Consider the following 24,353-nt stretch of genomic DNA (forward strand, 5'->3'; position numbering starts at 1 on the left):
GTGCTCCAGCATTCCTGGGGATGGGATGGGATGGGGTAAGCCCAGAGCCTGGTGCACAGTGGTCCTGAGCACTGTGTACCCACTGCAGGACTGATGTCACCGCATAAAAGGGGTCAGAAAGCCCCCGGATGAGGAGGAGGATTGGTCAGGGTGGGATGGGATGAGATGGGGTAAACCTGGATCTGAGTGCACGGTGGTCCCGAGCACCAGGTACCCACTACAGAGCTGATGTGACGACATAAAAGGGGGTCAGGGAGCCCCAGGATGAGGATGGGATGAGATATGCCCAGTACTGGGTGCACAGTGGTCCTGAGTACTGTGTACCCACTGTGGGACTGATGTCATGACATAAAAGCAGTCAGGCAGCCCCGGAATGAGGATGAGGATGGGATGGGATATGCCCAGTGCCGGGTGCACAGTGGTCCTGAGCACTGTTTACCCACTGTGGGACTGACGTCATGACATTTTTAGAAGAGGTCAGGGAGCCCCGGGACGAGGATGAGCTGGGGTCCGCTGTCCCTCCGCGCTCGGTGTCGTTCCGAGTGCCGACGCTGTTCCCGGTGCCCTGTGCCATCGCCGGTTCTGGATGCCGGTGCCGTTCCCAGCGCCCGTCCCCGTTCCCGGTGCCGCCGCTCTCCCGGTGGCCGCTCCCGGTGCCCGGTGCGGCCCCGCCCCAGCCGCCGCTCTGCGCCGCCGCCGCCGCCGCCCCCGCGCAGCCATTGCGGGCAGGCCCCGCGCTGCGGCCCGTCCGTCCGCCCCGGCGGCCCCGGGGACATGGTGCCGGGATGGCCCGGCCCGCCGACACCTTCCCGCTGCACCGGCTCGTCTGGCACAACCGGCACCAGGCGCTGGACAGCGCCCTGCGCGCGGGGACGGTGGGAACGCCGCCGGGAGCGGCACCGGGAATGGCACCGGGAGAACGGGCACCCCCCTCCCCCACCGCGCACCGGCACCGGGATGGGAGCGGGAGGGGAGGGGAGGGAGAGAGGGGGACCCGCCGCGCGGGAATGGGGGACTGGGAGCGCTGGGAATGTCGGGGGGGGGACTAGGAGGACTGGGGGAAACTGGGAGCACTGGGGATGGGGGGCTGTACTGGGAGGACCGGCAGGACTGGGAGCACTGGGGAAACTGGGAGCACGGGGGGGGGAGGGAGCACTGGGGGGACTGGGAGAAATGGGGAGCAGTGTGGGAGGGGTACTGGGAGGACTAGGGGGGACTGGGAGTAGTAGGGAAGACTGGGAGCATGGGTAGCAGACTGGAAGCACTAGGGGAGATTGGGGATACAGGCTGTTGGGAGGACTGGGAGCACCACGGGGACTGGAAGCGCTGGGAGAAATTGGGAGCAGTGTGGGAGGGGTACTGGAAGGACTGGAGGGAAACTGGGAGCAGTAGGGAAGACTGGGGGCAGAAGGCACTGGAAGGACTGGGAGCACTAGGGGAGACTGGGGGTACAGGCTGTGGGGAGGACTGGGAGCACTGGGGGAGACTGGGAATACTGGGAGGACTGGCAGCATTACAGGGGGACTGGAAGCACTAGGGGAGAGGGGGTACAGGGAACTGGGGGAACTGAGGGTATATGGGACTGGGAGCTCTGGGAGGACTTACAGGACTGGGGGAAACTAGAAGCACTGGGGGGGTTGGTACTATAAGGACTGGGAGCACTGGAGGGAGACTGGGAGCACTAGGGAAGGCTGGGGGCACAGGACACTGGGAGGACTGGGACCACTTGGGAGGGGACTGGGAGCATTGCAGGGGGACTGGAAGCACTAGGGGAGACTGGGGGTACAGGGGATTGGAAGGACTGGGAGCATTGGGGGGAGGCTGGGAGCACTGGGGGAGACTGGGAAGACTGGCAACGTGGGGGACTGGCAGCACTGGGTGGGAGAGACCACTGGGAGCATGAGGGGAGACTGGGGAGACTGGGAGTGCTGGAGGAAGACTGGAAGCACTAGGGGGGAAGGGGAGTACTAAGGGAGACTAGGACACAGGGGACTGGGAGCACTGGAAGAACTGGTGGCACTGGTAGGACTGGTGACAGTGGGATAATAAGGTACTGTAGCACCAGGGGTCAGGAAGCTACTGGGAGCACTGGGATAGCACCACTGGGATATAGGGAGACTTGGGGGAGGCTCTGTGACACTGGGAGAAGAGGGGCTGGGAAATGGAGGACACTGGGAGAAGACGGGCTGGGAGCACTGGAGTTGGGGGGGGAACTGGGAGCACTAGGCTTTTGGAGCATGGGGCATGCAGGGGAAGTATTGGGGGTCACTGGGTGGCACGGGGTGCCCAGGGGGCAGTGACCCGCCACCCTTTCAGCACGATGTGGAGCTGACGGACCCCCGTGGCCGGACGCCCCTGGAACTGGCCGTGTCCCTGGGCCACCTGGAGTCGGTGCGGGTGCTGCTGCGGCACAACGCCAACGTGGGCCGGGAGAACGCCAACGGATGGACGGGTACGGGGGCACCGCGGTGCCGTGGGGACACGGGGACACCGCCACAGCGGCCCCCGGGTGACCCTACCCTGTGACCCCCAAGTGCTGCAGGAGGCCGTGAGCACGGGGGACCCCGAGATGGTGCAGCTGGTGCTCCAGTACCGCGACTACCAGCGGGCAACGCGGCGGCTCGCCGGCATCCCCGAGCTGCTCAGCAAGCTCCGGCGGGTACGGAGCCCACCACAGCCTCTGCACCCCCAAACCTCCCCAGGAACCCCCATTGACCCCATTCTTTCCCTGGGGACCCCTACCCATGACCTCACTCTTCTAGGTTGCCCTTATCCCTACCCAGGACCCCAGTAAGGACACCTATCCCTGACCCACAGACTCCCCACTGCCCAGAAGGGACCTCCCAAGTCTTCCCAGAACTCCCCATTGACCCCACTTCTTCCCTGGGGATCCCCTGTTTGGCCTCCGCCAAAGACCCCGCTCTGATCCCACCCGAGGCCTAAGTAGGGACCCCCATCCCTTCCCTCAGGACTCCCCACCTCCCCAGTGACCTCAGCAAGGACCCCCCAAAGTCTTACTAGAACTCCCTATTGACCCCACTCTTTCCCTGGGGACCCCCTGCTTATCCATCCCTGTGAATCTCCACCTATGACCCCACCCTCCCTGATCCCCATATCCCTACCTAGGACCCAAATAGGAACTCCAGTCCCTGATCCCAGGAGTCCCCACCTCCCCAGTAACCCCAGCAGGGACCCCCAGTTCTCCCCAGAACCCCCCACTGACCCCACTCTTTGCCTGGGGATCCTGTGTTTATCCTTTTTCCCTGGGGCCCCCTTGCTTATCCTTCCCCGTGGACCCCACCCATGACTCCACTCTCCCAGATCCCCATATCTCCACCTATAGGGACCCCAATCCCTGCCCCCAGGATTTCCCAGTGGACCCCAGCAGGGACACCCCCCCCAAGCTCATCATGCTCCTCATCCCTTCCAGGCGTCCGACTTCTACGTGGAGATGAAGTGGGAGTTCACCAGCTGGGGTGAGCGTGGCCGGGCTCTGTGGGGTGAGGGGCTGTGGGGTGTCCTGTGGAGCCCCCCAGGCGTGTCACTGAGGGGGTCCCCGTGCCCGCAGTGCCGCTGGTGTCCAAGGTGTGTCCCAGTGACGTGTACCGCGTGTGGAAGCGCGGCGAGAGCCTGCGGGTGGACACCACCCTGCTGGGCTTCGAGCACATGACGTGGCAGCGCGGCCGCCGCAGCTACATCTTCAAGGGGGAAGGTCAGCTCCAACCCCCTGCTCCGGGACCCCCTGGGACCGTCCTGTCACCCTGGGGATCCCCCACACCTCCGCGCTATATGTCCATCCCCATAAAGACCCCAGATCCCCTGTAGGGACCCCCTGGGACCCAGACACACTCTAGTCACTCCGCCAGACCCCCTTGACTATAGGTACACCCCTGTAAGGACCTATCCAGACCCCCTGACTATAGGTACACCCCTGTAAGGACCTATCCAGACCCCCTGGGGCACTGGATAAACCCTGGAACCCTCCAGTCCCTCTGGGGAGCCCCCAGAAACCCCTATACTAAAAGTACATCCCCATAAGGACCTCTTGGGAACCTCCAGTCACCTGGGGAGCCCCCCAGACCCCCTACTCTATAAGTACACTCCTGTAAGTAACTCAGATCCCCTGTAGGGACTCTGGGTATGCTGAGGGACCCTCCAGTTGCCCTGGGGATCCCCCAGACCCCCTGCACCATAAATACCACCAAAGAACCTCCCAGATTACCTATAGGAACCCCCTTGGATCCCAGATACACTCATGAACCCTCCAGATGCCTCCCCAAGACCCCTGCATTATAAGTACTCCCCTTTAAGGACCCCAGATCCCCTATAGCGACCCCCTGGGACCCCAGTTCCTCCTTCCTGAGGGGACCACCTCAGGCCCTCCACACATACCAGGGACCTCAGTCCCCTGTAGGGACCTCCAATACCCACAGATCCCCTATAATGACTCCATGGGTACCCCATTTCCTTGTTCCTGAGGGGACCACTTCAGCCACTATATGTACCAGGAAACCCCAATCCCCCCATATCCCCTACAGGTACCCCTTGGGGACTCCAATTCCTCTTTCCTGAGGGGACCATCTCAGCCCCTACATATACCAGGGACCCCAGTCTCAGCCCCTATATGTACCAGGAACCTCCAATTCCCCTAGATCCCCTGTAGTGACTCCATGGGGACCCCAATTCCCTCTTCCTGAGTGGACCACCTCAGCCCCTACACACACCAGGGACCCCCAGTTCCCCCAGAACCCTAAGATCTCCATGCTGAGGGGTGTCAGGGTGCCACGGGGGGCTGTGTTCTGACCCCCCTGGTGTCCCCCACAGACGAAGGGGCCGTGGTGATGGAGGTGGACCACGACAAGCAGGTGGTGTACACGGAGACACTGGCGCTGGCCCTGCACGAGCCCGACCTGCTGCTGGCAGCCATGCAGCCCACAGAAGAGCACGTGGCCGGCAGGCTCACCTCCCCCATCGTCTCCACGCACCTGGACACCCGGAATATCGCCTTCGAGAGGTGGGAAGGGCGAGGATGGCACCCTGGCGTGGCTGGAGGTGGTGCCACTCGGCGGGAAGGGGCTGTTGCAGGGGGAAGCACGTGTGGAGGGGAAGGAAATGCTTGTGCAAGAAGAGGGTGAGCGGCTGTGGGGACCCCCCCGTGGGGACCTGACACCTTCCACCCTCCCAGGAACAAGTCTGGGATCTGGGGCTGGCGCTCGGAGAAGATGGAGGTGGTCAGCGGCTACGAGGCCAAGGTGGGCACGGAGAATGGAGGGGGACATTGGGGCACCTCGGAGCACAGGGGGCTGATGGTGTCACCCCCTCAGGTGTACAGTGCCAGTAACGTGGAGCTGGTCACCAAGACCAGGACGGAGCATCTCTCGGACCAGGACAAGTCACGCAGTAAAGGTGACAGCCCCACCAGCCAGTCGGGGGCCTGCGTGCCGTGGGGACGTGCCCACTCCTGTGCAAAGCCCGCTCCCTTCCAGGGTGGGACGTGTGTCAAGTGTGGGACACTGGGTGTGGGACAGGTGTCCCCCAGGCATGGGACAGTGTGTGGAGCGTGACACGTGATAGGTGTGGGACACTGGGTGCTGGGTGTGACGGTGTGACAGGTGTGGGTCATCCTGAGCACGGGGTGTCACCCATCAGGCACGAGGCAGTGTGTAGGATGTCACCCAAGACACTGTGGGTGTGCAGTGTAACACGTCAGCCATGGGACAGCACGTGGGGTGTCACCAGTCAGGTGTGGGACACCTGGGGGGCTGGGGTGACATGTGACAGGTGTGGGACCCCATGAGCATGGGGTGTCACCCATCAGGCACAGGACAGTGTGTAGGACACCAGGCGTGGGACACCATGGTGCAGGGTATCATCTGTCAGGAGCGGGACACTGTGGGTGTGGGGGGTGACATATCAGGTGTGGGACACTCTGGGTGTGGAGTGTGACGTGCCAGGCATGGGACACTGTGTGTGGTGTCACCCATCAGGTGTGGCACCCCATGCAGGGTGTGACTGGTGACAGCCTGGGCAGCCCTGGGGGTGCCCCCCCACTGCCCACACTGCACCCCTGCACCCCTCTCTCCTCCCAGGCTCCAAGACCCCCTTCCACTCCTTCCTGGGCATCGCACAGCAGCACAGCACCCACAACGGGGTGAGTGACCGGGCCAGGGGGGTTCCTGGGGAGACTGGGGGTCCCCAAAGGGGGCTGGTGGTCCCGGGGGGGCTGAGCAGTGGTAGTGTCCCCACAGGCCCCCGTGCTGCAGGCTGCCAGCCCCACCAACCCCACAGCCATCACCCCTGAGGAGTACTTCGACCCCCACTTCGACCTCGAGACCCGCAACATCGGGCGCCCCATCGAGATGTCCAGCAAGGTCCAGAGGTGAGGCCACTGTCCCGGGGGGATGGGGGTCACGGGGACATGGCAGTGGGTGTCAGGACCCACAGGGTGGTGACAGGATCCCATGGACATGACACCGGGTGTCAGGACCTATGGGGTGGTAACAGGGTCCTGGGGTATGTGGCAGAGGGGTGGTGGCACTGTCCCAGGGGCCATGACCCCTGGGGTGCTGACAGGGTCCCAGAGGCTGTGGCATGGAGTGTCAGGACCCGTAATGGGGTCCCGGGGATGTGGCACTGGGTGTCAGGGCCCATGGGGTGATGATGGGGTCCCAGGGATGTGGCACGGGTGTCAGGGCCCATGGGGTGATGATGGGGTCCCAGGGATGTGGCACGGGTGTCAGGGCCCATAGGGGTGGTGAAACGGTCCCAGGGGCTGTGACACTGGAGTGGTAACAAGGTCCCGGGGGACATGACAGTGGGTGTCAGGACCCCTGGGGGCGGTGACATGGACCCCTAGGATGTGGCACTCGGTGTTAGAACCCATGATAGGGTCCCAGGGGAGGTGGCACTGGATGTCAGGATCCATGAGGGTGGTGACAGGGTCCCAGGGGCCGCGGCTCCGGGTGTGTCCCCCCGGGGGCGGTGCCGCGGTCCCGGGGCAGTGTCCCCGGGGCGGTGCCGGTGAGCGGGGGCGGTGTCCCCGGCGGGTCCCCGTGCCCATGGCGGTGCCCGGGCAGGTTCAAGGCGACGCTGTGGCTGTGCGAGCAGCACCCGCTGTCGCTGGCGGAGCAGGTGACGCCCATCATCGACCTCATGGCCATCTCCAACGCCCACTTCGCCAAACTGCGCGACTTCATCACGCTCAAGCTGCCCCCCGGCTTCCCCGTCAAGATCGGTGAGGGCGGGGCTTAGTCGGGGTGGGATTAATTAGGGGCAGGGCTTAATTAGGGGCGGAGCCACTGACCCCTGTACCCGCAGAGATCCCCCTGTTCCACGTGCTCAACGCCCGCATCACCTTCAGCAACCTGTGCGGGTGTGACCAGCCGCTGGGCTCCGTGCGGATCTGCGCCCCCCAACAGCCCCCCGGCACCAACCCCCCCGGGCCCAGAGGTGAGGCTGGGGGAGCCGGGGGCGTCCTGGGGCCGGGGGTGGAGGGGGCCGTGGGATCCCCGAGGACTCAGGGTGGGGTGGGGGTACGGGTGATACAGAGTGCTCAGGGGAATGGAGTGGGTGTGCAGTGCTGTGGGGTGCCAGGGGACACTGTGGGATGATGTAGGGTGCCACAGGATGCCATGGGGTGCCATGGGGGGGTCACAGGACACTGTGGGATGCCACGGGGTGCCATGGGGTGCTGTGAGATGCTGTGGGGTGTCATGGGACACTGTGGGGTGCCATGGGGTGTTGTGGGGTGCTGCGGGATTCCACAGGGTGCTGTGTGGTGCCATGGGTGCAGGGTGCTGTGGGATACTATGGGGTTCCATGGGACCCTGTGGCGTGCCATGGGATGCTGTGGGACACCGTGGGATGTCGTGGGATGTGTGGGGTGCCATGGGATGTCACGGGCTTCCATGGGGAGCTGCGGGGTGCCATGGGGAGCTGTGGGATACCCCCAGGTGCTGACAGCCCCCTTGGCATGGCAGCCTGGCCGTTCCCGTGCGAGGTGGAGGCGGGCGTGTTCGAGGTGCCCGCGGGGTACACGGTGCTGGGCGCGGGGCGCAGCGAGCCCCTGCGGGATGAGGACGATGACCTGCTGCAGTTCGCCATCCAGCAGAGCCTGCTGGACGCTGGCACCGAAACAGACCAGGTGCGGCCATGCCCCCCTCACCTGGCCACACCCACTCACCTGGCCATGCCCCCCTCACCTCACCACACCCACTCACCTGGCCACACCCCCTCACTTGGCCACACCCACTCACCTGCAGCCCCACCCCACAGGTGACCATCTGGGAGGCGCTGACTAACACCCGCCCAGGCGCGGAGCCGCCGCCCTACGACGAGGACCTGCAGCTGGAAAGGTGGGGCTCTACCCGTGGGGTGTGGGGTGCCACACCCACCTCACCTGGTGTGAGGGAGGGGCCCAAAAGTGTTAGGGTGGGGCAGGGGAGGGGCCATGGGGTGTGGTTTAGAGGGGTGGGGCTTCAAGGTGTGAAATTGGGGAGAGGAGGGGCCACATGGGTGTGGCCTAGAGGGGAGGAGCTTATGTGTGTCCAATTGAGAAGAGGGGAGGGGGTGTGGCCATAGGGATGTGACCTAAAGGGGAAGGGCTTAAAGGTGTCAGATTGGGTAGGGAAGGGGCTCTGAGGGTATGGCTTAGGGGGTGAGCCTTAAAGGTGTCAGGGTGGGGTAGAAGGGTGTGGCTTAAAGAGGCTTAAAAAGTTGGTGGGAGAGGGGCAGGGCCATGAGGTGTGGCTTAGAGGGACAGGGCTTAACAGTGTCAAGGTTTGGGGGGCCACAAAGAGGGGAGGAGCATCTTACTGTCAAAAGGGTGTGGCCATAGAGGGTGGAGCTAGTGATGGGTGTGGGTGGAGCATGTGGGGTGTGTGTCTCTCCAGCCCATTTTGGCATTGCGAAGCAGGTTGTGGCCACCTGGGGTGGGTGGGGCACAGGTGTGTCAGAGGGGGTGTGGCCTCCACAAAGGGGGTGTGGCCTCCACAAAGGGGACATGGCCACGCCTGCTGTCCCCCTGGCAGGGCCCTGCAGGAGAGCATGCTGCTGCAGGCCAGGCCCAGCGCCGACCCCCCGGCCGCTGGGAGCCCCCCCGGTGCGGGTGGTGGGAGCCCCCCGGCCCCCCCTGGGTACGGCACCTTCGCGGAGCAGCTGCGCCTGGCCATGGCCCTCTCGGAGCGGGAGCAGGAGGAGCGGGAGCGACGGCGGCGTGAGGAGGACGAGGAGCTCCAGCGCATCCTGCGCCTCTCCCTCACCGAAAAGTAGCGCCGGGACACTCTGTACCAGGACAGGAATGTCCCGCACCGGGACAGGGATGTCCCACGTGGGGTCACGCCATGCAGGGACACGGATGTCCCATGTGGGGACACACCCCTTGCAGGGACAGGGACACCCGACCCAGGGGACACCTCAGCGTGGGCACTGTCCTGCACTGGGACACCCTAGTTTGGGCATAGCCCTGCCGGGGTGGCCCCCCCGTGATGGGGACCCCCTGATGTGGGCACAGCCCCCGCACGGGGGGATTTGATCCAGGGATCCTCCTACCCCCAGGACCCCCATTCCAGGGCTCCTCTCCCGCCAGGCTCAAACCTCAGCCCAGGGATCCTCACCTGGGGACCCCCACCCCAGGAACACCCCAACTTCCAGGACTCCCTCCCCTGGGACCTCCCTCCTCTTTAGTGTTGTACCTTGATCCCCTGGGGGGCAGGACGGCCCCGAGGGATGTGGGTGACCCCTATTTAAAGGCACTCCAGTGGGGGGGCTGCTGGGGGACCCCCAGGCCTCATCCCTCGGGGCAGTGGGGGGAGCAGGGGAGCCCCGAATGTCTGTACATATACATATACATATACATATATATATATATATATATACACAAACATGTGTCTGTGCCTGTGGGGGTGATGGGTGGGGTGTCCCAGGGTGTGGAGGCTGGGAAAAAGGGTGGAGCCTGCAGGTAGGGTGGGGCTCAGGTGATGAGCCTCAGCCAGTAAGCGTATGGGTGGCACTGGTGGGGTGCTCCTCCCCTTGAACCCCCCCAGATCTGGCCCTGTGCCCCAGTTCCCAGCCCTGGGGTCGATTTATTTAATTTATATTTCCTGGGGAGACCCTCACCCAGGAAGAGGGGCTTAGCTGGGGACCCATGGGGTGACAAGGGGTTTGGGGGGGTGTCACGTGCTGGGGACCCTTGGGGGATTTCCACCCGATGAGACCTTGAGGGGGTCCCAAGTGCTAGGGACCCTCAGGACATTCACACCTGCTGGGGACCTGGGGGTGTCCCATGGGTTAGGGAACTGTGGTGGGGGTTCCTATCTGCTGGGGACCCTTAGGAGATTCCCACATGATGGGATCTGGGGTGGTGTGGATGCTGGGGACCCTTGTGGGGTTCCCACCTGCTGTGGACCTGAGGAGTCCCAGGTGCCAGGACCCTTGGGGGCTTCCCATTTTCTGGAGATCTGAGAGTGGGATGGGTCACACCTTTTGGGGACCTGGGTGGGGTCCCAAGTGCCGGGAACCCTCAGAGGGCTCCCACCCTCTGAGGACCTGGAGGGTCCCAGGTTCTGGGAAACTGGGTGGGTTCCCGCCTGCTGGCGACATGGGGGGGTCCCACATGCCGGGGAGCCTCGGGAGTTTCCCTTTTTCCCGGGGGGCGGCCTCCCACGGGCTGGAATGTGAATCCTGAGTTGCCCAGGGGCAACGCGGATGGTGGGCCCGGCTAATCCCCGGGAAAGGCTGCCAGGGCGGCTCCGGGACACTGGAGATGTCCCGCTCTGAGCGAGGGCTCTCGGGTGGTCCCGGGGGCAGTGTTGCTGTGCCCGGGGGGGCCGTGCCATGCCCGGGGCCGTGCCCGCTCCCGCTCCCGTTCCCGTTCCCGTCCGGGCGGGGCAGCGGCGGCGCTTCCTGGTGCGGGGGGGCGGCGCGGAGGGCATGGCGCTGGTGACGGTGCGGCGGGCGGGGGGCTCCGCCGGGGGCCCCGCGGTGAGTGCGGCACCGGGATGGGGACTGAGCGGGGCATCCCGGCCGGGACGGGACGGGGGGTCCTGGAGGCCCGGGAGGTCCCGGTGCGGGGGTACGGGCTGGCACAGGGGATCCCGGTGCGGGGATATGAGGACTCCCGGGGGAAAACGGGCTGTCCCAGAGCCCCCGGGGATCCCAGTGCGGGGCTACGGGATGGGCCTGGGGGTCTCGGGGCTCCTGCGGGTCCCGGTGCCCTGGGGGGGGGGTATGGTTTGGTTCGGGGTGTCCCGGTGCGGGGGGTACGGGATGTTCCCGGGAGTCTCGGTGCCTCGGAGGTCCCGATAGGCTGTTCCGGGGGGTCCCAGCGCGAAGGGGGTGGGGGCGGGAATCTCCAGTCGCTCCCAGTGCAGGGTTATCTCTGCCGTTCCTGGTGGAACTTTACTACGAGTTTGCTGGAAGTTTACCCAGTTGCCCTCAGTGCACGTTGGTGTCTCCGCTGCTCCCGTAGTTAAGGGGGGAAGATGGGGGTGTGGATGGGGGGTTGTCTCCAGTTGCTCCCACTTTCCTCAGTCCTCCCAGTCCCTTTGCTGTCCGAGTGGCTCCCAGTGCCCCCCCTCTCCAGTAACTACTGGGCCTTTTCTGGGTGCTCATCCCAGGCTCCCCATTCCAGGGGTGGGGGGCACGGAGGCAGTACCCTCTCTGCTATTCCGAGGGAAAGTCCCAAGTAATCCACCTCCCCAGTGGGACCCCCATGGGGCCCCCACACCCCCCCCAGGGGCTCATGCTATTGGGGGTGGTGGTTGGCAGGGGGTCACTGGACCGTGGTGTCCATGCTGGAGGGGGTTGTGTGAGATGCCCAGGCATGGTCTGTGCCCTGGGGTCACGCTCCCCCCAGGAATTGCCCCCACAATTTGCAGGAGGAAGATGCTCCCAGACGTGGCAAACTGCAGCGGCGGTGAGAGGGGCCTCGGGACCCCCGGGATGGGGGGCACTGGGATGGGGGGGTACAGCTGCCCCCTCCCCAGCTCTGTCTCCCTCGGAGGAGTGCTCTGGGGGTATTCTGGCTGCTCAGGACCCTCCTGCCCCCCAGGCAGAGCTTTGTCATGGTCAAGGGGGCTGCGCTGCTGCTGCCTGCGGAGGAGCCCCCCCAGGACGAGCCCCCCCCGGCTGAGACCCCCCTGGATGAGTCTCCCCCAGATGAGCCCCCTGGCCAGGCCCCGGGGCAGCAGGAGAAGCACCTGCACCTCATGATGCAGTTGCTGCGCCCCCAGGATGCCATCCGGCTGGTAGGGCATGGATCCCTCTGGAACATGGAGATGGGATGGGGACAGAGATGGGATGGGATGGGATGAGATAGAGATGAGATGGGGACAGTGACAGAAAGGGATAGAGTGGGAATGGAGATAGAATGGACATGGACAGAATTTGACATGGGATGGGGATGGGATGGGGACAGGGTGGGACAGGATGGGTATAGGGATATGGCATGAGGACAGAATGAGGACAGGGATGGGGATAGGGACAGAGATAGGAATTGAATGGGATGAGACAGGATGGGGATACAGTTGAGGATGGGATGGGACAAGATAGGGAGCGGGATGAGGATGGGGGCAGGATGGAAGTGAGATGAGGATGGGGATGGGATGGAACAAGAAATGGGACAGGGAAGGGGATAGGATAAGACAGGACAGAATTGGGATGAGATAGAATGGGGGTGGGATATGGACAGGAACAGAATGGGATGGGGTGGATGGGGATATGGTAGGATGATGTCAAGATAGGTAAGGAACAGGACAGGATGAGAAGAGGGATGGAATGGATGGGGATGGGGTAAGGATGGGATACGGCCCAGCCTGGCCCCTCGGTGTGCTTGATGCTCCTCCCAGGTCCTGGGAGCACTGGGGGGCTCTGGGGAGGGGCAGATCCCCCTGCCAACGCCCCCCACACTCTCAGGCGGTGCGGCTGGAGTCGGCGCGGCCGCGGCGTGTGCGGTACCTGCTGGTGGTGCGGCCAGAGGAGGCGGGAGCCGAGGGCCAGACGGCGCTGCTGGGAGTGGATTTCGCCCACGAGGGGTGAGCGGGCTGCGGGGGGGGCACGGGGGGGCGGCCACACCCCCTGACCTGTGCCCGCCCCAGGGCCGCCCGCTGCACCCTGGGCATGGTGCTGCCCCTCTGGAGCGACACCCAGGTGTTCCTCGACGGCGATGGGTAAGGGGGGGCTGGGATTCTGGGAATGGGGAGGGGCTTAAGGGGGCAAGGCCCGTGTGAGGGGTGGGCCTGGGGTGCCCACCCCGACCCACGTGTGTCCCCGCGGTGTCCAGGGGGTTCAGCGTGACGTCGGGGGGACAGACCCGCATCTTCAAGCCCATCTCGGTGCAGACCATGTGGTGAGCGAGGCCCGGGCATGACCGAGGGCATGGGGGGCATGGGCACCACCTTGGATGTGGGGGACATGGGCATTGCCATGGGCATGGTGTGTGTGAGGGGTGTGGGCACTGCCCTGGACATGGGGGAGGGGGATAACTCAATGGGCATGAGGGATGTGGGCACTGCTGTGGGCACAGGGAATGTGTCACCATCCCGGGCAAGGGGGATGTGGGCACCACTGTGGGCAAGGGGGATGCAGGTAACAGGATGGGCACAAGGGATGTGGGCACCACTATGGGCACAACCATGGGCACATCCAAGAGGTGGATGTGGGCACCACCTGAGACACAGAAGATGTGGGCACCACCCTGGACATGGGCAAAGGGGTTGTGGGCACCACCATGGCATGGGGGATCTGAGCGCCACAACAGACATGGGGGATGCGGGCACTGCCAAGGGCACAGGGGATAGGGGCATCACCATGGACACAGGATATGGGAACTGCTGGAGGCGTGGGGGATATGGGCACTGCTTGGGCACAGGGAACGTGGGTGTTAGCATAGGCAGAGGGGATGTGGGCACCACTATGGGCACAGCCAGGACACGGACCTACAGGCACCACCATGGGCACCTGGGCACAGTCATGGGAACAGGGTTGGGAGAGGGTTTGAGCACGGCTGGGAGCGGGATAGTGGCACCCACATGCTGGGGATGGCCAGCACAGGGGACACAGGTGTTGGGGTGGTGGCAGACTGGTGTCAGGTGGTGTCGGGGTGGCGGTGGCAGAGCAGGGGTGGCAGGTGGTGTGCGGCAGGGCCATGCTGCAGGAGCTGCACCGCGCCTGCGAGGACGCTGCCCGTGGTGGGCACATCCCGGGGGGCCCCACACTGGCCTGGGCCCACGACTACGCGGCGGCACTGAGCTCAGAGCAGAGCTGCCTCAACGAGTGGCTGGCCATGGCTGACCTCGAGTCCGTGCGCCCTGCATCGCCCCCACCCCTGCGGTAAGAGCCACCCCTTGCCCCGCCCCTGCCCCGCCCCACAGCCTGGATAGGGCTGGGGCTTGTGGTATAAGGGTGGGGCATTGGGTGGGGCTGTGAGAGCAGGGCATTGGGTGGGGCTGGTGCTAAGGTGTGGGGTCTGCATTTAGCGTGTGGCTTGTGGGACAGGGCTTGTCTGGATGGGGTGGGGCTTAAAGGAATGGGGAGGGGTTTAAAGGAAATAGGGTAGGGCTTAAAGAAATAAGTGGGGCTTAAAGGAAATGGGGTGGGGCTTGAAGTAATGGGGTGGGGCTTAAAAAAATGGGTAGAGCTTCCAGTTTTTAAGTTTCCAGCTTAAAGAAAATGGGTAATGGAGAGGCGGGACTTGCATTTAGGGGAAGGGCCTGAGCACGGGGAGGCGGGGTCTGTGCAGGGCATGGTCTGGGTGGGGTGGGTGGGCGGTGGTGGCAGTGACACCCGTGACAAAGTGATGCGGGCGCCAGGCCAGCGGCGACAGAGCTGTCAGAGCAGGCGGTGCGGGCACTGCTGCGGGACGTGATGGCCACTGCTGACCTGGAGAATGTCACCTCCAAGGAGGTGGGTGGCAGCAGGTGGGGGGGACAGGGAGGGCCAGGCACGGCCATCCCTCACCCCTGGCGGTGCGCAGGTGCGGGAGGAGCTGGAGCGGCGCACGGGGCACAGCCTGGCCCAGCACAAGGACTTCATTGACAACGAGATGCTGCTGGTGCTGGCACAGATGGACCGGCCCTCACGCGTCTTCCCACACCTCTACCTGGTGGGCAGTGGGGCGGGAAGGGTGGGCAGGGTGGGCAGGGGTGTCCCCACCCCTCACCGCTGTCACCGCACAGGGCTCCGAGTGGAACGCGGCCAACCTGGAGGAGCTGCAGCAGAACAAGTGAGTGTGGGACGGCACGGGGGCATCTGGGGTCATGGTGGGGTGGTCATGGGGTCATCTAGGGTGCCACTGGTGTGGCATGGGGTCTTTGTGGACATGGGGGCATCTGGGGTGTCATGGGTGGGTATGGGGTCATCTAGGGTGGCACAGCAGGGTGGACATGAGGGCATGGGACCTGGGGTGGCATGCTGGGGTGGGCATGAGGTCATCTGATGTGACATGGTGAGGTGACACAGGGTCATCATGGTGTCATGGTGGGGTGGGTATGGGGTTATCTGGGGTGGCACAATGGGGTGGGCATGCGGTCATATGGTGAGGTGGCACAGGGTCATCATGGTGTCATGGTGGGGTGAGTATGGGGTTGTCTGGGGTGGCACAGTGGGGTGGGCGTGGTGTCAATATGGGGTGGTGTGGCATGGGGTCAGCTGGAGTGTCATGGTTGCATGGTATGGGATCCCATCTAAGTTGGGTGTGGGGTCATCTTGGCATGCCATTGGGGTGGGCATGGGGGTATCTGGGGTGGCACAGTGGGTACGGGGTCATCTGGAATGTCATGGATGTGTATGGGGTCATCTGGAGTGACATGGTAGTGTGGCATGGGATCATCTGGCATGGGATCATGGTGGGGCAGGTATGAGGTCATCATGGGACACCCGTTGGGGTGTCACCCTTGTCCCCACAGGGTCACTCACATCCTGAACGTGGCACGGGAGATAGACAACTTCTTCCCGGCGCTGTTCACGTACATGAATGTGCGGGTGTATGACGAGGAGGCGGCCCAGCTCCTGCCCCACTGGAATGACACCTTTCTCTTCCTCTCCCACGTTCGGTCAGTGGGGCCAGGGCAGCCCCGGGGCATGGGGGGGACACCGGGGGGACATCGGGGTCACGGAGGGCAGGGGCTGGAGCTGGGGGCAGAGGGAGGAGTCCCCTGCCCTCAGGGGAGGAGTCTTGATGAATGAGGTGCTGGGGTGCACTGGGGACACTGGGAGCACTGGAAAGCTCTGGGGACTTGGGTCTCTGCAGATACTGGGGTGACCAGGGAGATCTGGAGCATGGGGTTCTTGGGGACGCTGGGATGGCTGGGTACACGTGGAGAACTGGGATGTGGGATCCCCAGGGGCATGGGGACACTGGGGTGGCTCAGAACACCAGGGTGGCTGGGGAGGCTTGGGGACAGAGAGCCCTGGGGCATGGGGTCCCCAGGGACACTGGGTTGGCTGGGGACTCAGTGTTCCTGGTGATCCTGAGGGGGCTGGGGACACTGGGAGCCCTGTGAACATGGTGAACCTAGGGTGGCTGGGGACACTGGGAACCCTGGTGACATGATACCACTGGGGCCCCCAGGGTGGCTGGGGAACACTGGGAAGCCCTGTGGCATGGGATCCCCAGGAACACCGTGTTGGAGTGGGGACACAGGGGACATGGGGAACCCTGGGGACACCAGGATGGCTGAGGACACTGGGAGCTGGGGAGGTCTGGGACATGGGGACACTGAGATCCCTGGGAACATGGTGTCTCTGTTATCCCTGGGGTTGCTGGGGCATTTGGGGAGCCCTGTGGACACGGTGTCACCAATGCTCCCCGTGCAGGGCGTCGGGGGGCCGGGCACTGGTGCACTGCCGCATGGGACTGAGCCGCTCGGCCGCTACCGTGTTGGCCTACGCCATGAAGGAGTTCGGGTGGCCCCTGGAGCGGGCGCTGCGGCACGTCCGGCACTGCCGGCCCAGCGTCCTGCCCAACCCGGGCTTCATGCGGCAGCTCGACTTCTACCAGGGCATCCTGAGCGCCAGGTGAGCGGGCATGGGGCAGGGACAGGGTGGGGACGAGTGGGAGGGGACAGGTGAGCAGGGACAGTGGAAGGCGACAGGTAGGAGGGGACAGGTGTGGCTCCCCTTGGGGCCGTGTCCAGGTGCTGACCGACGGGTGTGTGGCAGCCGGCACAGCAGCCTGTGGGAGCCCCGAGCGGCCGAGCGGGCGCCGCACCCCGAGGAGGACTCCCCGAGGGACACGGGTGTCCCATCCCCGCTGTCCCCGCTGTCCCCGCTGCCCTCCCCGCAGCCCCCCGAGGAGGAGGCGGCCGGGAGGGCGGTGCTGGGGGCCTCCCGGCGCCCCCGCATCTCCCTCTGCGCTGTCATGCGGAGCATCAGCCTGCTGGAGACCCCCGAGCCCCCCGAGCTGCCGGAGGAGCCCCTGGCCGGGGAGGTGAGTGGGGGGCCGGGGTGGGCCGGGGGGTCCGGCCCCGGGGCGGCGTGGGATGATCTCTCCCTGTCCCCCTCAGGTGTTCGAGGCCGTGGAGGAACCGGGGGGTCCCTCCCGGGGGTCACGGCCCTCGTCGCGCCCCCGCGGGGTGGTACGGCAGCACAGCCTGGACGGCGGCTCCGGCCCCTTCTGCGACCACACGGATGACCCCACCCCAAGCGCTGATCCTGCCCCCTAATTTTAGGGGGCACGGGGCAGAGCCCCCGCTGCCAGGGCACCGTGGGAAAGGGCCGCAAGCCCCCTTCCCCACCCCACCTGCACTTTGGGAGGCAGAGGTGTCTACACCTCAGCGCGCCCCCCCCCCCGAGCACAGAATCCCATCACTGCGCCCGCACTGACAATAAAAGCGTGGAAGAGGCAGCGACAGTGGGGAAATGGAAATTTGTGACAGCGGGGGGACAAGTGTGGCTCCCCCGGAGCGCTCGGAGCGTTGCCATCAGCAGGGACCGGAGCGCTCAGGGATGAGGGGACGGGCGGGCGGGCCAGGGGACCCAGCGGCTCCGCGCGGCCGCCATGTTGTGCGGCGGGGCGGGAACCACAACTCCCAGCAGCCTTTGCGCGGGGGCAGCACAACATGGCGGCGCCCTTTGTCCTGTTCGGAGAGCGGGAGGCGGGTGGAAAAGGATCCCCAGGGATTGCGGCTTTCCTGCGCCGCTTGCGGTCCGGACTCTCGAGGTACCGTTTGGAATGTGCCAGCTCTCCTGCTGGAGTTTCTCTGTGAAATGTCTCAACACAGAGAGTAAAACTCAAGTCAGATCTGTTGGGGAGTGTGTTACACCGGTGCAAAGCTTCTTCCCCCTCTGTTTATTTTCTGTTCCAGAGGGCTCAGTGTTGAGTTCCCGGGCGCTTCCTGTTAAATGATACTGTGAAAATAACTTCATACTTTAAGGGGAAAGAAGCTGTTTGTGGGAGTTCAGATGTCCGTGATAAACGCTTTATGCTTTTTCAGTCAGTAAGCTCTTAAAATATTTTTCAATAATCCTCCAAAACCTTACTGAGACAGCAGCATCTGTGCTAAAAGCAGTCGAGGTCCAGGAAAAGGCTGGGACAAACCGGGATAAATCAGCGTCGCTTCCACGCGTTTTCCCGGCTTTCCCATGAAGCCAAAGCAGCCTTGGAAGTAGTGCCAGTGAGTCCCGGTGTGTTTCTCGTGGGGGTCATTGCTTCAGCCTTGTCCTTTCTCCTGCACCTCTAGTGTGAACTTTGAGTTCAGTTGGAAAAGTTATCCAGAAAACAGGAAACTTTCTCGTTGCAAGAAGTTGGGTTTTATGAGCTTCCCTTCAGAGCTGATGCACTTGGCAGGAGAAGTCACCAGCAACGAGGCTTTTTGCTCTCAGGCAGGAAGAAAAGCCAGTGCCTTTCCTCCCCAAGCCCCCAGCACAGCAGGGCTTCCAGGAGCCGACGGTGTCGCTGCTCTTTCGGTTCTCAGCTGTGCCCGTGGGGATGGTGACATCGTGTTCCTCCGAGTGCTCCAGGGCAGCCGAAAGCACCAGCACATCCCCCGGGCCTTTTTGGGAGCCTGAGGTATTGCAGCAGTGGGGGTGGGTTTGTTTTTTTCTTCCCTGAAAGTAAAACCGTAGGGGAAATCTCTGATCTCCCTGATTTTCATATCATAATTGAATTTTTTTTTTAAAAAAAAGGTAACACTGTGGAATTTACTAACTGACTTGCAGTGGTTAAACTGAAAGTGCCAAACAGTTGTAGTGTACCACTTATTGTTTTTATTTATTCAGTTTGGTGTTTATTTACAAAGGGAGGCCATGGAATGTTATGGTGTTTTCCCCCAATATTTTGAGATGCTGCCCTGAATTAGTTGATTTCTGCCTCCCTCCCAATGGTGTTTCCCAGCAGTCCCACGGCATCTCTTGGGCAATGCAGCTGCCAGAGGTCCCTCGGGACAGGCAAAAACCCCACAGCAAAGGAGAACCTGGATTTGGGAGATAGAGAATTGAATGGCACCAGTTTGAGCTGTGCCAGTCCAGGGAATGCCAAAGGAAATAATTCCAAGACTCCTCCAGTGGGAGTGCTTTTCCTGGATGTGTGTAAACACAGGCACAGTTTTTTACTACAAAGTGAGTTACTGAGATTTGGGGTTGTTTTCTCAGTTCCCTCTGTAAGTTTTCCCTCTCTCAGCCCCACTGGCCAAACGGGAGGAGCAGCAGCAGCTCCAGGGCCGGAGCTGTTGGATGGGTTTGGGAGCCCAGATTCCCATCCTGGTGCAGATGTGTCCTGCAGCCTCCCGGGGGGATGTCCCTGCAGCAGCGCCCTGGGGAAGGGATGAGACATCTCCTGGCACTGCTGGCGCACAGGAACCCCACTGACTCCCACCTGGGGCACCCATTAATGATTATTATTGAGTTATTATGCAAATTACCGTGGAATTGTGTGAATTAGGGGCCAAAATCCCACAGAGGTGTTTGGGAGCAGAGGGGCAGTGCCAAGGCAGAGCTGCTTAGGGATGGCAGGTAGGAATTGGAGCTCTCCCAGTTAAAAGTGTCTGATCATCACAGTGCTCTTTTTGTCCTCTTCCACCAGCTGTCCCTGGTCATTCTTGTGTTTGAGGGGAGTAAAAATGGCCTTGGGGATTTGCTTCTGGGAACAGAGATCCATTTCCTGATGGTAGTCCTGGAAATGGAACTGAGTCTCTGTGAGAGCTGAGGATGGTACAGAAGGAGTGCTGGGATTGGAGAGTCCACAGTGAGTATTGTGTGGTGAGTGTCCTGATGTCCCTGCTGTAATGCTGTGCTGTCATCAAGTCCCCTCATTCTGATGTAAACTGTCTTTGAATGTGCTGAAAGTCCAAACTGAAGTACAAAATACCTATGGGAAGCTTCATGTTCCCAAGGGAATGCTTTAGGGATGTGCAGCTTCTGAACTACAGAAATAATTCAGGTTCCCACAGAAACCTGCTGGGCCGTGGTTCTGGGGCAGGAGTGACAGAAAAATGGCATCTTCAGAGCCATCTTAAGAGTTGTTTTCCCTCAAGATCACAATGAAATGCTGTTCGTGCCCCCCTGGGAAACCCCTGAGCAGGGTAAGTGGTGTAAGTGTGGTTTTCCTGCTCTCTGCAGTCTCTCAGTGATGCCCTGAAGTGCTCTGGCTCATGGAATATGATCCATGGGTAACAGCTTCCGTGCCTATCTGTGCAGGTGAGTCAGTCACTGTGTCCCATGGGATCCCTGAGGCTGGAAAAGCCCTTTGAGACCATAGGGTCCAGGTGGTGCCCCAGCCTGCCAAGGCTACCCCCAGCCCATGTCCCCAAGGCCTGCATGAAGAGCCATCCCCTGAGGGACAGGAACTGGGGTGAGGGCTGCAGCCGCTGGCAGTGGGGCTGGGGGTTCCCTGAGAGCCTCCAACACACATTCCCTTCTCCCTGGCCTTCCCAGGAAGGATGATTGGTCTGGAGAGCACAGTGTGCAGGGGCAGCAGTCCAAAGCCACACTCAGGACATTTCCCTGCAGTTCAGGGAACTTCTGATTGCAGCACCTTGAAGTCTTGTGTACTCAGCAGCTTTTCCTTTGGACTTTTTATGCCCTAGGAAACAGATTTGAGGACCTCCCAGTGAATTCAGTGAATTGTCCCAGCCAGAGAGCTTTTTGCTGACCTAAATTGAGCTTTTAAGCCCCAGACCTCCCGGATTTGCAGTGTTTTACCATAACAGTGAGCCAGGATGGATTCTCCTGTTCAGTGGTACAGCTGCCCACAAGGGCTGGGTCAGCTGGGCCAGCACTTGCTGTTGTGTGTTTTCCTCTCTCAGAGGAGGCAAAACCACTTTGCTTTCCCTTGTAGGACCAACTGAGGCTGTGGATTGCAATGCAGAGCATCTGCAGGCTCCTGGTGCTTGGGGCTGTGGTGTTTGGAGTGCAGGAAACATCCCTGACTGTCTGACCTGGGTGTGGATGTGCATTTCCAGGACTGACTCAGTCTGGGTATCCCACCCACCCAAAGCTTCTGATGAAGTTCCAGCAAGTCCCTGAAACTTGAGGAAGAAAAGAAATGAGTTCAAGTAGAAAGATCAGGTAACACATCTTGACTGATAAATCTTTTCCTGCCCAGAGTTGTTACTGTGAGGGGAAAAGCTACTCTGTGCAGCGGCAGCACAGATATTATTAGACGGAACAAAATCACTTCAGGCAAGAGGTTTTCTCCTGTGCAAATCAGTCCTTGGGCATGAATTGAACTTGGGCAATCATTTGGTCTTCCCCCAGCAAGCATCATTCCAGTCAGCATTAATGACATGCCCTGTGCCCACTTCTCATTATTCACCCAATAAAAATCAAAAGCAAATAAATGTTGGTTTGGTTTTAAGAAATTAGAATAACTTTAAAACAAACTAAATCACCTTTTTCTTCCTTTTTTTTTCTTTTAGATGATGGAATTGTCACTCTGGATGTGTGCTGAGCTCTGGTGGCAGGGGACTGTCAGGCCCTAATGGCTGCACATTCTTGTTCTTTTCACTGGGAAATTGGGAGTAATTATTAATTAGATTGCAGAAATATTTTCTGAAACTTTTCCCTTTTTTCTGTCTTTTGCTGGTAGATTTTTTCTTTCTGCCTTTGAAATTACACCTTCCTCGTAGCTCCCAGGTGGGAAAACCTGGGGTGACTTAGGGAGGACAGGGGTGAAATTTTTAGCTGAAAACTTGGGGGAATTTAGAGAGGGCAGAGCAACTGTTTTTGGAGGAAAATGTGTTTAACCACATTGATCCGAGTTGTGTTTGCACAACTTGGGGCCAGAGGTAAAAGTTAATCCAAAGCAAACCCTGCTCAACCTCTAAATCCCAGGATAAGTTCTACAAGCTGCAAATTGAGGGACTAAAAATACATTAAAATGGAACCAAGAGCATTAATAAGGTGCCAGGGAATCCCAGTATTGTTGTCGTAGAATTTTTAACTGATTTTTAAGCTTCTTATGACAACAGTGAGTTTCTTCCTTTGGATTACTCATGCTGTAGGTTTTGAGGTTTATTTGGATTTTGAATCCCTCACTGTGGCCCTGACACTGATCAGGAGCTGGCAGGAAAAACAGAATCAGAGCTCCTGGCAGGCGCAGGGTGTTTTCCCCCAGAGCGGATCCAACTGCTGCCCACCAGCCTGGGATTTGCTTTTGGCTCTTGGCTTCTTCAATGGTGAATTCCTGCTGGAACAGCCTCACAGTGCCTTATGGAGCCCAGATACTCCCCTGCAGAGCTGCCGCTTTAACGCCAGGTTTGTCAGGAACCAGCCAAGGTTCCAGGGAAGCTCAGTGGGATCAGGACAGGACAGGTTGATATTCCATAGAATTTGTTGTTTATAACCCTCCTCCCCCAGCCCCGCTGATGTCCCTGTGGGGGAATTGACCAAGTTCCCTGGAATTCAGCTGATTTTCACCCCCCTGGGGTTGGGCTCCAGGGGATGTGTTCACCCAGGAGAAGGTGGTGGGACGCGCTCCCAGCACGCGGTGAGGCAGCACCTGAGCACAGGCGAGGACGTCTCTCCGTGCAGGAAGCCGCTGTCACTTCAGAGCCTCAGGAGTGGCCTCTGCAAGTTTTTTTCCCTGAGGAAAGGGATGCGCATCCCTGCCTTCAAGGCACCTCGGGTCTGACCCACCTGTTAAAGCTTACCATGGCTTCTGCAGTTGCAGCTGTGTCTGTCCGGGGTGAAGCATCTCAGGGTGCCCCGGGGAAGGGGGAGGCGGGCGATATTCTCCCGGGGGGTGCTCTGACCGGGGGCTGCAGTTCCGCCCCCGCCCACCGGGGGTCGCCGTGATCGGCGCCGCCGCGCCGTGTCCGCCAGAGGGCCCCCGCGGGACCGGCGGGCTCGGGGGTCCCGGGGCCGGCCCGGGGGGTCCCCGCGCCCCGGCCGGTCCCAGCCCCGGCTCAGCGTCCGCACGAGGAAAGCGCCGCCGCTCTCCCGGGCCCGGGCCCCGGCGCAGTCCCGGCCCGGAGCGGCCCCAATGCCGGTCTCAGCCCCTATCCCGCCTCGGTGCTCCGGCCCGGGGACTCGCAGCGGCCCCCGGCAGGAACCGGTCCCGTCCCCACTCGGCGGCTCGGGCTCGGCGCAGCGCCGGGAGCAGCCCCTGGGCCGGGGCTCCAGCCCCGAGCGCCGATCAGTCCCGCCGCGACCCGGGACGAGCGTCCTCCGCAGCCGCGGGGCGGACGCGGCTCGGCCGGGTGTGAGCGGCGGGGCCGGGGCGGGGCCCGCCCAGGGGAGCGGGGCGGGCCGAGGGTGTTCGAGCCCCGGCATCCGCCCCCGCCGCCGTTCGCTGGGGCAGTGCGCGGAGGGGCAGCAGCGCCCCGGGCTCGGCGCGGGGGCCTCGGGCTCCCACGTCTCCTTTTCGTTATTTTGATCCTTTACCTTTTCTTTTGTCCCTTCTCTTCCTTCCCCCTCCAGCCCCGCTCCACGGACCTCCTCCTCCGGATAGGGCCCGCGGGAAAGGTTGGGGTGACCCCCGATAGTCGGGGACGGGTTGGGGGCGTTTTGGGGTGACCTCAAGTGCCGAGGGGGGGGTTCGGGTGACCCCGGCGAGGTTTTGGGGTGAACCCGGAGAGGGTTTGGGGGCAGTTTTGGGGCAAACCCAGGTGTCGGCGGGGGAGGAAGAGTCTGGGGGATTTTTGGATGATCCGAAGGGGATTTCGGGGCTGGGGGTTGGAGTGAACCCAGATGATTTTTGGGGTGACCCCAAGGGGGGTTTCAGGGGGTTTTGTGGTGACCTCCTCCCCCCCCCACACACCGCAGACTGGCCAAGGAGGAGATGCAGTTCCAGCACCTGGAGGACATTGGGGACCCGCTGCGGGACCCCCTAGACCACCCCTCACCCGCCCCAGCCCTCCCCGCTGCACCCCGAGAGCAGCTCTGGGGTGGGGGGCGGCCCCCCCGAGATTCCCCCGGGA

At 62.2% G+C, this 24,353-nt stretch overlaps 3 protein-coding genes and 1 long non-coding RNA gene across 14 annotated transcripts; 3 read left to right on the top strand and 1 right to left on the bottom strand.

Annotated features, from left to right (window-relative positions):
* Nucleotides 1-180: 180 nt before the first annotated feature.
* On the top strand, nt 181-9,837 carry ANKRD13D (ankyrin repeat domain 13D). 2 transcript variants are annotated; one of them, XM_051776717.1, is made up of 15 exons: nt 181-875; nt 2,317-2,452; nt 2,535-2,659; nt 3,431-3,476; nt 3,569-3,712; nt 4,825-5,014; nt 5,186-5,252; nt 5,325-5,406; nt 6,090-6,151; nt 6,249-6,379; nt 7,077-7,234; nt 7,318-7,449; nt 7,953-8,143; nt 8,275-8,354; nt 9,030-9,837. In XM_051776717.1, exons 1-15 carry the CDS (start codon nt 459-461, stop codon nt 9,268-9,270), a joined length of 2,202 nt encoding a protein of 733 aa, XP_051632677.1. In that variant the 5' UTR covers nt 181-458; the 3' UTR covers nt 9,271-9,837. The 2 variants fall into 2 exon arrangements, with proteins under 2 accessions (XP_051632677.1, XP_051632682.1); XM_051776722.1 differs by having other exon boundaries at nt 7,980-8,143.
* A 1,078-nt stretch (nt 9,838-10,915) lies between these two features.
* SSH3 (slingshot protein phosphatase 3) lies at nt 10,916-17,782 on the top strand. Of its 3 annotated transcripts, none has more exons than XM_051776770.1 (14): nt 10,916-10,980; nt 11,877-11,914; nt 12,050-12,245; nt 12,913-13,031; nt 13,095-13,166; nt 13,280-13,345; nt 14,140-14,328; nt 14,808-14,901; nt 14,972-15,100; nt 15,174-15,220; nt 15,903-16,049; nt 16,813-17,013; nt 17,158-17,425; nt 17,502-17,782. In XM_051776770.1, exons 1-14 carry the CDS (start codon nt 10,930-10,932, stop codon nt 17,658-17,660), a joined length of 1,776 nt encoding a protein of 591 aa, XP_051632730.1. In that variant the 5' UTR covers nt 10,916-10,929; the 3' UTR covers nt 17,661-17,782. The 3 variants fall into 3 exon arrangements, with proteins under 3 accessions (XP_051632730.1, XP_051632737.1, XP_051632741.1); XM_051776781.1 differs by having other exon boundaries at nt 10,957-10,980; nt 12,054-12,245; XM_051776777.1 differs by lacking the exon at nt 13,095-13,166.
* Nucleotides 17,783-17,824: 42 nt separating this feature from the next.
* On the top strand, nt 17,825-22,465 carry LOC127466247 (uncharacterized). Of its 6 annotated transcripts, XR_007902661.1 has the most exons (7): nt 17,825-18,157; nt 18,303-19,006; nt 20,018-20,193; nt 20,554-20,631; nt 21,021-21,172; nt 21,272-21,501; nt 21,852-22,465. It is a non-coding gene; the product is annotated as an uncharacterized LOC127466247 (long non-coding RNA). The 6 variants fall into 6 exon arrangements; XR_007902660.1 differs by lacking the exon at nt 21,021-21,172 and having other exon boundaries at nt 17,826-18,157; nt 21,852-22,462; XR_007902662.1 differs by lacking the exon at nt 21,021-21,172 and having other exon boundaries at nt 17,826-18,157; nt 20,018-20,179; nt 21,852-22,462.
* LOC127466235 (translation initiation factor IF-2-like) lies at nt 19,227-23,842 on the bottom strand. 3 transcript variants are annotated; one of them, XM_051776856.1, is made up of 2 exons: nt 23,085-23,842; nt 19,227-19,409 (listed from the first exon to the last, which is right to left on the bottom strand). In XM_051776856.1, exons 1-2 carry the CDS (start codon nt 23,704-23,706, stop codon nt 19,228-19,230), a joined length of 804 nt encoding a protein of 267 aa, XP_051632816.1. In that variant the 5' UTR covers nt 23,707-23,842; the 3' UTR covers nt 19,227. The 3 variants fall into 3 exon arrangements, 1 of the variants encoding a protein (XP_051632816.1); XR_007902654.1 differs by lacking the exon at nt 19,227-19,409 and adding an exon at nt 22,485-23,001; XR_007902653.1 differs by lacking the exon at nt 19,227-19,409 and adding an exon at nt 22,485-23,017.
* Between the last annotated feature and the right edge of the window lie 511 nt (nt 23,843-24,353).

The sequence above is a fragment of the Manacus candei genome, unplaced genomic scaffold (assembly GCF_025592945.1).
Source record: "Manacus candei isolate 608988 ecotype Guabito, Panama unplaced genomic scaffold, ASM2559294v1 h1tg000009l, whole genome shotgun sequence".
Taxonomy (NCBI): Eukaryota; Metazoa; Chordata; class Aves; order Passeriformes; family Pipridae; genus Manacus; species Manacus candei.

Excerpts from the sequence above, each read along its gene's own strand:
- LOC127466235 (XM_051776856.1), bottom strand. The coding sequence starts at position 23,706 with ATGCCGGGGCTCGAACACCCTCGGCCCGCCCCGCTCCCCTGGGCGGGC. Across the intron at positions 19,410-23,084 it reads CTGCAACTGCAGAAGCCATG|GTTCTCCTTTGCTGTGGGGT; the intron begins GTAAGCTTTAAC and ends TCCCAAATCCAG.
- ANKRD13D (XM_051776717.1), top strand. The coding sequence starts at position 459 with ATGACATTTTTAGAAGAGGTCAGGGAGCCCCGGGACGAGGATGAGCTG. Across the intron at positions 876-2,316 it reads GCGCCCTGCGCGCGGGGACG|CACGATGTGGAGCTGACGGA; the intron begins GTGGGAACGCCG and ends CCACCCTTTCAG. Across the intron at positions 5,015-5,185 it reads CGGAATATCGCCTTCGAGAG|GAACAAGTCTGGGATCTGGG; the intron begins GTGGGAAGGGCG and ends CCACCCTCCCAG.
- SSH3 (XM_051776770.1), top strand. The coding sequence starts at position 10,930 with ATGGCGCTGGTGACGGTGCGGCGGGCGGGGGGCTCCGCCGGGGGCCCC. Across the intron at positions 15,221-15,902 it reads GAGGAGCTGCAGCAGAACAA|GGTCACTCACATCCTGAACG; the intron begins GTGAGTGTGGGA and ends TTGTCCCCACAG. Across the intron at positions 16,050-16,812 it reads CTCTTCCTCTCCCACGTTCG|GGCGTCGGGGGGCCGGGCAC; the intron begins GTCAGTGGGGCC and ends CTCCCCGTGCAG.